General features: G+C 34.6%; 1 protein-coding gene across 7 annotated transcripts in view; it reads right to left on the bottom strand.

The window, feature by feature from the left end:
* Positions 1-12,897, bottom strand: part of AHI1 (Abelson helper integration site 1) — a 259,337-nt gene that overhangs the window by 137,807 nt on the left and 108,633 nt on the right. For all 7 annotated transcript variants that reach the window (XR_011166306.1, XM_069077308.1, XM_069077310.1 and 4 more), the window contains one exon: positions 4,687-4,804. Coding sequence is in view for 6 of the 7 variants with exons in the window: in XM_069077308.1 (XP_068933409.1) it covers positions 4,687-4,804 (118 nt within the window). In the remaining variant the exon portion in view is untranslated. The remainder of the gene's footprint in view (positions 1-4,686; positions 4,805-12,897) is intronic.

Here is a 12,897-nt window from a genome sequence, read left to right as displayed (position 1 = left end):
ACCAATATCCTATGAATCCTGACAGTGAGGTGCTGTCCATCAGAGCCTGATTCTTTAGCCAAAATTACAAGAAGGAGCAAAGATGGTAAATGCTTCTCTCAATACCTGTGCATCATCACAAGAGCAGTGCCCATGCCAGAACACCAACCAAGAAACCATCAGTAACTCTATTTTCTCAGCTTAATAAAATGTTAAAATCAAATGGCAGTCACTAATTCAGATAAGTAGTGCCCTAGGATGGAAATTTTAAGGATAATAACTGAACTTGTGGGAACTCATGAAATTCCCCAAGTGAGAGTGTAGACTGAGAAGGAATGTACAAGAAGAGAGGAGGAGAACCAAGAGGGAAAAGTGTCAGGAAAACTGACAAGCAAGTCTCCAGGAGGAGAGAGTGGTCAGTGGCACTAAATACTACAGAAAAGTCAAGAGGTTGAGGATTTCCTCAGAAAAAGTCATTCATTTTGATGAATAGGAGACTACTTAGAACCTTTGGGGTTTTAGTTCTGTGGGTCCAAATGATAAGGTCAGAAGCTATATTATAGATGGTTTAAAAGTGAGAGTAGCCTTGGCCAGGACAGGGTAGGAAGAGGGTAGAAAAAAAGGAAAAAAAATTAACATACATGACAATTTTGTTGGATATTGGAAAGGAATGACAAGCATAGCAGACTTGCACTTTCATGTATAATCTTTTTATTATACTGTTACGGAAATACTTGTTTTATTTCATAAATGTATATTAATGTAAAAAAAAGGAAAAAAAGAGAGGAAAATAAACACAGTCACCATTTTTTAAGAATCTTGATAAAGCCTTGTTTATATCCAGTACTAGCACAGTAGCTGGCACAGAGTAATACTTTAATAAATGTTTGCTTACTGACTCAAGTTTGTCTCTAGTGTTACATCACGATGTGGAGATAACTGCGTTCTAAAAGGCTTTCATTAATCACTGTACAAATATTCCATGTTAAAAGAACCAAGAGTTAAAATCATGTTTAGAGCTGGTCTAAGAACTGAACTTTTTTTTTTTTTTTTTTGCTTTTTGGAGGGGGTAAGGTAGGGCAATTAGGGTTAAGTGACTTGCCCAAGATCACACAGCTAGTTTTGTGTTAAGTGTCTGAGGCCGGATTTGAACTCAGGTCCTCCTGACTCCAGGGCCAATTCTCTATTCACTGTGCCGCACAGCCACCCCAAATTGCACAGTTTTTACTCCCTTAAATCTCTTCCGACAATCTGCCATTATTAGTATGGAAGCAGCGATAAAGGACTGAATGTTAATAGACACACACAGAGGAGAGCTTAATTATGGGGCAGAAAGTCTAGAGCTGTTATCACAGCCCTAATGAAGGTATCAGATATTCTCCTACTCTAAGGCTGACACTCACTTTAAGGTTAACTGTAGAGAACCCATGGAAGTTAGTGGTGGGTTGGGGGAGAGAGGGGCTTCCATCTTTGGACCAGTACCTGAGACAATCCACCCTGCAGTGCCATAGCTCTGAGTGTGAAGGAAAAAGGACAAAGGAAAGAGAAATGAAGCTTTGGTGAGTTCCTCTGCACTGATGGATTTCCTTCTGTATCTCTGTCCTTCTCTGCTTTATAGGTCTCAGAGGAAGTTTTGTGTTTTAGGACATGAGTTAAGCTAGCTAGCTAAATCTTTATATACAAAGAATAACAGAGTTAGGTGATAAATCTCCTTCACAGAACATAGCTACTTCCATGATACTTTCTAAGCTATTCACCAGTCTCTCTAATGTAGCTGTGTCAAAGGTAAGGGATCTTGACACCAAAGTCCTATCTGCATGTTTTTTACCAAGTTCATGGGCAGTTCAACTCAAGGAGTCATTCTATACAACAAAAATTAAAAAGAGAAAAAAATAGCACCTTTTCAGAAAAGCTAAGCAACACAACAATTACATGACAGTATTTGCAATATCCATCCCTATGTTCCCACACTTTGGCAATGAAGGAAATGAGGTATATTTTATTAAATCTTCTCCAGGGCCAAGCCTGATCATTAGAATTACATTGCATTCAGTCTCTCTTTTTGTTGTTCTATTTACATTTTTGTAGTCTTGTATATTTTTTCCTGATTTGATTTGAGTCACTCTGTATGAATTCATAAGTATTTTTATTCTTTTTTGTATCAGAGTAGTATCATATACATAATGCTCATATACGACAACTTGTTTAGTCATTCTCCAAATCAATGGACACCTGTTTTGTTTCTAGTTTTTCTGAATAAGTAATAAGTTGAATATTTTGGCAATATGGAACCTCTGTTTCTACTTTGGTATCCTTGCAGTATATACCTAAACAATGAGTTCTTTAAGTCAAAGTCTACAGACATTTTGGTCATGTTGCTTTCATGAATAATCCAAACTGCTTTCAAGAATGGTTAGAACAATTTACTGTTCTATCAACATAAAGAAATGAAATCAGGTTCCTAGTTCACAACTAGGAAGAAAGTGCTCAATCAAAGAAGAGATAGGGAAGATCACAAGAGATGAAATAGATATGAATCCTATAATCTTTTTAATAGTAATATTCAAGAACTTGATTGTTGTGGTTGCTTTATTGATAAATTTAAAGAAATTATCAAGAAAAAGCATCACATTTGAGATTTATCAACACTATTTGCTCTTAGGGTTATATGCTTATGTAAATAAGGAAGTGGGGAAGGGAATAAGAATCTGTTAAGTACCTACTACGTATCAGGCACCGTGCTTAGTGCTTTACAACACTTGATCATTTATTGATAAATAAAGCCCTGGTACTGAATTTCAATTGACAACTACTGGATTGGGTGTTTATATGCACAATTATTGGATTTCATATTGTTTTTTACTCCAATTAAAATTGGAAACAAACAGTACATATCACCTGAGTGTAGGTATTTGATACTAGTCAAAACCATAAATTTAGGCACATTTAACATTTTTGCTAACACTTAAAACTTGGGTTTCAAAATGGCTTACAACTTTGAAAATAAGACCTCTGGGAGCCTGGCTAAGTGACCTCTCCTCCAGAATCTCCTATTTCTATCAAAGTATTTTTTTTCCCCTAGAGTCAATCAAGACTGTAATCTTGGAATTAAAATATTATTGACTTAAAACTAAAAGGGACCTTGGAGGGCATCTAATTCAACTCCCTCATTTTACAAATTAAACTGAAGCCCAAAAAAGTTCAGTAATTTGTTGAAAGTCATATAGGTAGTAGGTACCAAAGGTGGGACTTGAACCTAGGTCTTCTGGATCCAGAGTCTGTGGTCTTTCCACTGAACCCCTCTGTCTCCTGCCCATCCTTCAATAAATGATCACATTCTATTGATTCTTATTTTGGATATTTTCTAGCACTCAACATTTTTAAAAAAAAATTTCTACCATCACTACCCTATTCCAAGACCTAATTACCTTAGACTTGAACTGTGATACTTGAAGAGCTTTCTAAGTGTTTTAGGCTTCTACTCTCTTTATTAGAATATTGTGTTTTGCTGACAGGTTAGTCTTTGTAAAATATATTTTGAACAAGATATAATCAGTCAATAAATAAACATTTATAAAGTGCCTACTAGGTGACAGGTTTCCAATTCTCAGAACCTTCCAATGGTTCTCCCATGCTATAGAATAAAATATAAACTTATTATAAATTTTTGGCATATGAAAAATATAAATAGATACAATATCAGAATTTTTAAAAGAAAACACTTAATTTTGGAGACATAGATCAATATCCTATAAAACTAACCAAAGCACTGTAATCTGAATTTACAGAAACTACTTTTTTTTTTGGTCTTCAGCAGTAGAAAAGTGATACTGTTTATACAATTCCTATCAATGCAATACTTTCATGACTAAGTAAGAAAAATTTCATTAGGCAAGGGATACTATTTTTTCTTTATCATTTACTAGATGCCAAAAAGATGTCGAAAAACTAAACTAATTTCCTGATTATTCCCAGATGTTATTGATTTAGTTTTTGAAAGGGCCTCTCTGAAAAGGTCCATTTAACAACAGAGAAAAACATAGTGCTATACCATCATAAAAGATGAGAGGCAGAAAATAAGTCAAATCACAAATCACAATTCCACCCTGATGCCTTTTTCTTGAAAGCATTATTCCAACATAAAAATAATTTGCAAGACATACTTCTCAACTTAATGACTGATTAGTTTATATTTTCTTAACTAGCTTTCTTTTCTTTCTTCTTTTTTGTTGTTGTTGCATATTTTGCTAATTTGTCAATATAATTCAATCTGGACACACTTGTATAGATTTTATACTCTTTCCGTAAAACCATGTTTTGCTTTTTTTTTTTTTTAAAGCTTTAAAGGTAATTAAATAATTGTTGTTTAAATAGATGAAGTTTACATACATCCATAATTTGTGCTTTGCTTCTATTAAAATATTATACATAACTAAAATAATTTAAGAGTACCAATGGCTAAATTTACCTAGAATTTGCAGTTAAAATTACAATAATTTCAAGTGGAAGGAAAAAGGAAAAAAAGACAATAGAATTCAGTGATCTGCTCTATTCATTTTATCAACTAAAGTAGTAACTAAAACTTGATCATTATGGTACTGCAAAATAAGTCTTTTTCTTTTAGTGAGGATAAGTGAAAATATTCATCACTAGCTGATAAAATATCTGAACACTAAAAGAAATGACCAAAATAAGAAAAAGGCTTACCACTCTGAGTAGTAAAAGGATGCTGAGGAATCAGATGAGTGCCCATCGTATTTGACAGCCTGAACTTAGAGTGTGGTGAAAACAATGATGGAGCAGGAAGCAAGAGATTTGAGCTGGCCTGTAATAGGAAAGGCAAATCAGAAACTAAGTGTAATTTCCTGGGTTACTGATGCAAAAACTGGATGCGAAATATTTAGTTACTATACGATACACAGACTGGGACTTGAGGAAGGTCAGACAGGTGCTACTAGCTCAAATGATCAATTAAATAACCTATTTGCTCTTTGAAAAGCAGTTTTTGGAGTTCAAAATTATGAACAACTTATGGTTTGTAATAGAATGATCTCTCTCTCTCTCTCACTATGTATGTATGTATGCATCTATCTATGCACCACTTTTAAGGGAGGTAAAGAACAGTAGTGGAAATATAATTAAACCAAAGTAAAGTTTTACTATTTATTAAAATAAAGTCTGTTCATCACAGGGTCAAGATACTTGTTAACTCCAAGGTTAAAGTAAAATAGTTAACTGGAAGTTAGAACAATATGAAGAAAAATAAAAAATGAGTGTTTGTAACTTAGAGAATTAATATAATTGCCATTAAGCAAAATAAGCATTCAAACTCACATTTGTGTAAGATTTTGCCAAAATGACAAGGACTAATGTTAGAGACTATATAGTAAACACCTAATAGATAATACCCTATAACTTTGGTTGTTACATAGATTCTTTGACAACACTGAAAAACACTTGTAAAACTCCTTCCTTAACAAACCATTAAAAATAACATATGAAATAGTACACTTTTAAGTTTTCATGATGAAATAAGGTTTTTTAGCCTGCGAAAACTACTATAAGTATTTAAAACAGAAAAAGATGTAAAAAAATCAACACTGTGTTTATTTGTAGAAAAATAAAAATAACTCATTAATAATGACCGATTTATCGTTAAAGTAAATACTACAGAATGTTTTTCTTTTCCCTTAAGGGATGATCCACTCTATTCATTATTCATAAGTTATCAAATAATTCATTACTGACTTCACTGGGTTTATAGATCTATTTATTTTAAAATGGATCTACTTAATTTTTTTTTTACCATTTTTAGATTACATGCATTCCACAATGTCACTTGTAAACTAAGAACTGTCAAAATAGTTTTTCCTTTATATGTTAACTAGTATGAACAATTTTCAGTTACTTATTAAAAAACAAACAAATAAGTAGTATAACAATGGAAAGAATGTTGGATTTGGAGTCAGAAGAGACAGATAGGCATCCCAGTTCTGCTGCTGTGTGATCATTGAGCACTCTGCCTCAATTTCCTTCTCTCTAAAAGGAGATGATAAACTATATGATCCCTGAGGTCCCTAGATATTATGAACTTCAATAAAAGGCAAATATTTTTTAAACATTCCTTTGTTGATGTACATAAGAAGGTTGTAGGGGTGGCTAGGTGGCGCAGTGAATAGAGGACCTGCCCTGGAGTCAGGAGGACCTGAGTTCAAATCTGGCCTCAGACACTTAACACAAAAACTAGCCATGTGACCTTGGGCAAGTCACTTATGATATGCCCTTTAGCTAAGCTATCATATATGTACTTTACTTTCAAAGTCCTTACTTGAAACAGATTAGTAAATGCCTAACTAACTTTAAAAACATAAAACTCTGAGAAATAGATCTTCATGAACATGAAATTTGTATACTTTTGATTTTTTTTAAAATTTTCTTCTTGTTTGCATGATCTAAAAACAAACAAACAAAAAAACCTAAACCTGTTACCACCTACAGCCATATGTGGATATGTTGGTCTCTCATTTAAAGTACAGCTAAAGAAAGGAACCATTTAAAAAAATCATTATTAGAAAACTTTCTCCTATTCCTCAAAACTAGATATGAATTAGCATTCCAATCTTATGAGAATAATAAATTCTAAAGTTTCCATTTAGAGACATGACATTTTAAAAATTAGAGTTATGTAAATAAATCTAATTGAATCATTACTTCTTTTAAACTCACATTTCAAAAACTTGGGTCAACCTGGAGCAGAAGGGTAAAGAGAACTATCTGGCTAGATGACAGCTATCTTGTTAGATTTTTGTGAGTAGAAGGAATGAATTTAAATGCAGTAACTACAATGAAAATGGCACACTTACTATTTAATTATTTAATTCACTTCTCTTTTTAGACTCACTTTTCAGTTTTACTTCTGTATTCCTGAAAACTTTTCATCCTACATGTCAAACATTGTGTTTTGAAATCAAGTGCAAAAGAACAGGTGTACACTGGGGGAAATAAAAAGTCTGCTTTTCAGCCTTCCTCTTCAGAAAATTACCCATGCTAAAAAGCCTACTAAAAACGGTGAACCAGAAAATACTTATACTTTTCTACAGAAGCAGAAAGATTACCATTCTTTTTCAATCAACTGCTGTTATTTGGAAAATAAACACTGCAATTATATGTTCTTTCTAGGTATTTTTATGCTTCTGTTCTTTATTGACATGTTACTTAAAAGCCCATTTAAATGCGTATAAAGTAACAAGTACCATGATAAAGGAGTAGATAATTCAATCTCTCAGGTGCAGGATTAGGGTTATTTATTACAGAGGCTTCAAATGAGAGGGATAGAAGGACAAAAAAGCCTTATACATTTTCATGATTCTATGTAGCGGAAGAAAAATAATAATGCTCATTAAATAGAGTGAAGCAATATCTATTTTTGAAATAGATGCTGTGGAAAGGAATTGCTAAATAATTTAACAACAGCAAGGTTGGCTAAGATAGCCTACACCAATCTACCCACTTTTCCCAACACACTTCTCTGCTTGCTTCATGCAGAAACCACAGTCTGTCAAAGGCCGTTTGCTACAGCTCCCCTATTGAGTAAAACTAAGAGTATAAAAACTTCATGGATTTCATAAAACAAAGAAAATAAAAAGAACCCACCCAGAAACTTTGCCAAGTTTAGAACAAAGCTGCTTTGGCCTTCTCCTTAGGAGTAGAGCAGTTCCATGCAAAATATGCAAATATTCCTTCTCTGAGAGAGCTCATTTTCATGTTTAAAAAAAGGTACTGTCCATGTGACTAAATATAATGGCCTAAATCAAGATGAGACAAGCTAACAACAATAATTTTCCTTTTTACTGGTTACACAAGTTTTATAATCCTTTGAGACATATAATCCTAATTTCCATATATGCTTGCAAGTCAAATTAGGTTTAGATGATTTTGGTTTATACTTTAGTTTCACCTGAGTTAGGGATGTTTTTGAAAGTGTTTATTTCAAAAACATCTCAAAATGCCTTTAAAATTATCCTCAAAGTCAAGTATTCAAAGGACACTCTAAAATGTTTCTTAAATTATTCCTTAAAACCTGGTGGCACTATATGCTTTAACATTCAGCATTCCAAATTTTTTTCTCATAGCATTCTATTTTGGGTACTAACAGAAATAACACTTTTAATGTGAAACACAGATGGGAAAGAACACTCGAGTAGGAATCAGAAGACCTGGGATTGGAGGATAGTTCTAACTCTACTACTTACTGACCAATATCAACTCATTTGCCCTCTTAGAGACTGTTTCCATATCTGTAAAATGGGAATTATAATATTCAACTTGTATACCTCACAGGGATATCGTAAGGATCGAGTGAACTTTGTTAAGGATAAAATCTTAAACAAATGTATTATTAATCCTATAATTAGCCAAATATGCAAATGAATTTGTGATTTTATCAATCTGGAGTAACACTGATAAAATATTAAGTTCTTATTATGTTCCAGAACTGTGTTAAGTGCTGGGAATACAATTTTTTTTTAAAGACACTTTCTCTATACTCAAATATCTTACATGTTAATGGGAGAAAATAAAACATAAAAAGTAGTTGGAGGGGGGTGGGGGTGAGATTTTCAGGAAGAAAGATTGATGAGTCAGGTGTGGAGTGAGAACAGAAATGAGAATGGATGGTCTAGGCAGTTCATGAAATGGTGGTCCTGGGCAGGGACTCATGAATCAGTGGAGCTGGCCGCAGAGGCATCTCCAAGGGAGGTGAGAAAGTCCAGAGTCAGAAGTGAAGCTGTAAGAGACATTCCCTCCCATTGTGCAGACCTCCATCCTGTAAAAATTTGTTCATGTCCAAAAATAAGGCTTTTTGTTTGTTTGTTTGGTTCAGGGGAATCCAACAAATTACAATATTACTATAATAAAGATCACTCATTAGTCATATCAATCACAACAATAAAGATATATCAAACAATATTAGTTTAAATTTGGGTATAATCACAAAAGGAAGGGACTTAATAGATTCTTTGCTTTGGTGCATCCAAGTTTAGTTGGTTTATTATTTTGTTTCTAAACATTTCTACTGTTAGTCATAGCATCATAGATTTGTAGCTGGAAGGGACCTTTAAGGCCATCTAGTCCAACCCCCTCATTTTAAAGATGAGGAAACTGAGATTCAGAGAAGTTAAATGAATTGCTAGGTCACACCTTAGGAAGGGTCTGAGATGGGATTGAACCCAGGTCCTCTTGACTACAAGTACAGAACTCTAGCCAGAAGATGCTCCCTCATTAGCTAAATTTGAATACTTTGCTTGGCTTTTAAAGCCCTTCATAAATGAACTCCTTATCTCTCCAGTCTTATATTTTCCTCCCCTTCCCATATTTAATGATCCAGTAACATTGGCCTCCTCATTGTTCCTTACACATGACTTGCCATCTCTGCCTCAACACCTTTTTACTTCTTCCTTCTCATATCCATAATACCTTCTCTCCTCATCTCTTCCTCCTGACTGGAAGAGAGCAGAAGAGAGTAGAGAAGAGAGACCTCTTTAAAGCCAACTTTATATTTTATTTGTATTTTATCTTAGAGACAACAGGGAGCCACTTATGACTTTTAAGAAGGGAAGTAACATCATCAGACCTATATTTTAGAAACATTATTTTGAAGCTATGTGATGATACATTAGTGTTGGGGAGGTAGGGAAAACAAGGTTAGAAAACTACTGTTATGATGATCTAGGCAAAAAAATGACGAGGATTTTATGAGAAAGAAGGCAATAAGACAGGTGACAATAGACTGAACAGGACTTAGCAAGTGACTAAGGATAGGGAAGATGAGGGAAAGGGAAGTGTCTAGAATGATTCTGAGATTCTAAACCTGGGTTACTGAGAAGACAGTGGTAGCACAGAAAAAGGAAGTTCGGGAGACGGGGACATTTAGCAGGGAACATAATGATTGCAGCTTTAAAATGCTAAGAATGAGATGCAGATTGGACATCCACATAGAGAAGTCAAGGTGGCTGTTAGAACTGTGAAAAGATAATTCAAGAGGAATGACTGAACCTTTGTAGATTTACAAGGGATATTAGGGGGTACAAATGCCACGCATAAGTACTGACACAATTTAAATAAGGGAAGAATCATTGTGCAATGGTGTTATTCAGAAAAAAAATTTGGAGATGATTGACTCTGAACTCATTAAATGATGTATAAAATAAAATTTGGAATGGGAAGAAGATCACTCTATGGGAAATAAATGACATAAAAGCGGAGAAGTAGAAGGAACAAAGAGTCTGAGGAGATCAGGTTCTCCAGATAAAGGGTATGGTCATGTAAAGGAGCACTGAGAAAAGGAAAGGTATGGTCCAATGGCCATCCATTGGGAGTGGAAATCTGAATGTCAGCCTGAACAGTCTGGGTCTGAACAATATAAATCTACTGAAAGTTCTTTTTCTCGTCAATGATGTAATGGAAATGTTGGCTTTACGAAGCTGAATCTGGCACCAAAATGCAGGAAGGCAAGGAATAAGAAAATCAGCCAAAAGGCTGATCTGACTACTAGATATGACAAATTGCAAATAAATTTCAGCTATCTACTAATGGGCTTCTATTAGAAACAGTTTGGGAAGCAGGTTATCTCAAGTTACCTATTTACATAAATTTACTTTATAGGCCAAAAATTATTCTACCTTTTCACTAGTTCAGACTGGTCTCCTTTACCATTAGCCTGATATTGTTCAGTTTTATCTTATGTTCCATTTCATTGTGTAATAAGGGTGCACAAAGGTGGCAGGAAGATGTAGCAAAAGTAATAGAGACTGGCCCAATGTAGGTGTGTGAACCTAGACAAGTTGGGTCTGTACAAGGAGTTCTTTTGAGAAAAGTGTTTTACATATAAGTAAATGTTTATTGCTATTGTTATAGTGTACACCTAAGACTATGGTGACAGATACAAGAAGAATTTCATCCTGTTTTATATGAGAAACAGTTCCCAAACGTTCAGTCATTCTGATTTTTATTTTCTTTCAGCAATAAGCTTACTTAATAACCTTGCAATCTCTCACCCAATTAATACTGAAGAATATTCCAAAGGGGCACTATTCAATCCGCTCTTTCTCTCTATGGTCCCATTCAGATTAATGTACCTATCAGTGCTAAAGTTAAAACCATATTCCCATAGCTGATTAAAATACTGTGTATCTTGGAAGAAACTTCAATAAAATCAGGATAAACTCTATCATTGCCTATGTGATTTGTCACTATCACAGAAGGAAAATTAATTGGCCTGACATAATTTACATTTCATGAAGACATAGTTACCTTGTGTTGTCATAGGTGGCTCTAAATTGATTATCAGACAACTCAACACTGAAAAGTGACAAAATGAGCTTTTTCTTTTTTTTTTAAATGAGTGATTTAGTTCTTTATAAACTCTTTCTACCTTTCAAGTCTTCTCCCCTCCACATACAGTCAGACTGGAACACTTGCTATTCTTCACCCAGGGCACTCCACCCACCATCTCCAAGTCATCATGCTAGTTGTCTCCCAGGCCTGGAATGCTCTCCCTCGTCACCCTCTATCTCTTAGAATCCCTTAGAACTTCATTAGGTCAAATCCCAACTTATGCAGAAGGCCTTTCCTGATCACCTCTGACACTAGTGCATTGAGAATCTTTCCTAAACACACACACACACACACACACACACACACACACACACACACGAAGCTTTCCAAAAGATAGGAAATGGTTAGGGTGAAAAGACAAGGAAACATGGACAGAGAAGAATGGAAGCATTTCAGAAAGTATAAAAATGGGAACTAACTCCTTCTGTTACCCTCCAGATAAGGCTAAGCACATACTATGGAGAGGGCAAAGGAGAGAGACTGGTCTGATTGAATGATGTACAAAGGTTGTAGAAGTTCTGAGATTGTTGTTCTGGATTTAAAATGGAACTTTTGCTGTTTTCCATTCATATGGAGAAGGAAGATAACTGAAAAACCAGTATTTTTTTAATCACTGGAGCATTATGGTATATTGGCAAAAGTATTCTACCTGGAGTCAGATGGCATTCGGTTGCCATATTTCTGCCACTTGCTGTGTGATCCTGAACCATTCATTTAAGCTTTCTCAGATTCCATTTCCTTATCCCAGCTCTATGATCTTATGATACTAAAAGTTAGGTAGGGCCACATTATGAGGGGTTTTGAAATCCTGGCAGAAAAACAAAGCAAAACAAAACAAAACTGGACTTATATGTAGAAAGACAACAGGAAACTGATACACATTCTTGAACGGGGGGAATAACACTAACAATATAATGTAGGGGTTGGTTCCCAAACTTTCTTGATTCATTTCTTGGTCACTTTTTCACAGTGCCCCTAGACCACAATGAATTAATAAGTATTTGTATCCTAACAATGTAGTAGCCTTTTGAAAAAGTAATACACATTAAGGAGAAAGAAAAAAAATGATATTTTTATTTCATTCTTTAGCAACCAGAGTTACTTATTAATGGAAACATATATCTATTGGGCACCACACAACTTCTCCAACCTTGGAAACATATTGGATATTGCCATTTTCACTTCCCATTCCACATTGCTTTCCACATGGTACTTGCTTTTTTTTTTTTTATCACTGTATCACTTTATCAGCTGCAGAAAACACAACTATGCAAAGATATGATGTCACAAAGTACATGAAGTTACTGGCATATCCAAAAAGTGTAAGTAAACAGAAATGTATCTCAAACGTTTTGAGGACATCATCAAAAGGAAAAGAACATGTTCTAATGTTGAAACTAACATACCATAACCTAGCAGTTCACACAGTATCTGACAGATGTCAAATATTACTGTATTTCCCTAAAAAAAAAATACTTCCCTCCCTGTCCCTCTGGGGTCATAGATCACTGCTACTGCACAGAT

Source organism: Petaurus breviceps, unplaced genomic scaffold (genome assembly GCF_028583685.1).
Source record: "Petaurus breviceps papuanus isolate PSGF00001 unplaced genomic scaffold, PetGlider_PUasm1.0 90977, whole genome shotgun sequence".
Classification (NCBI taxonomy): domain Eukaryota; kingdom Metazoa; phylum Chordata; class Mammalia; order Diprotodontia; family Petauridae; genus Petaurus; species Petaurus breviceps.
Note: the sequence above shows the minus strand (reverse complement) of the source record. Positions and strands in the feature narration are given on the sequence as shown.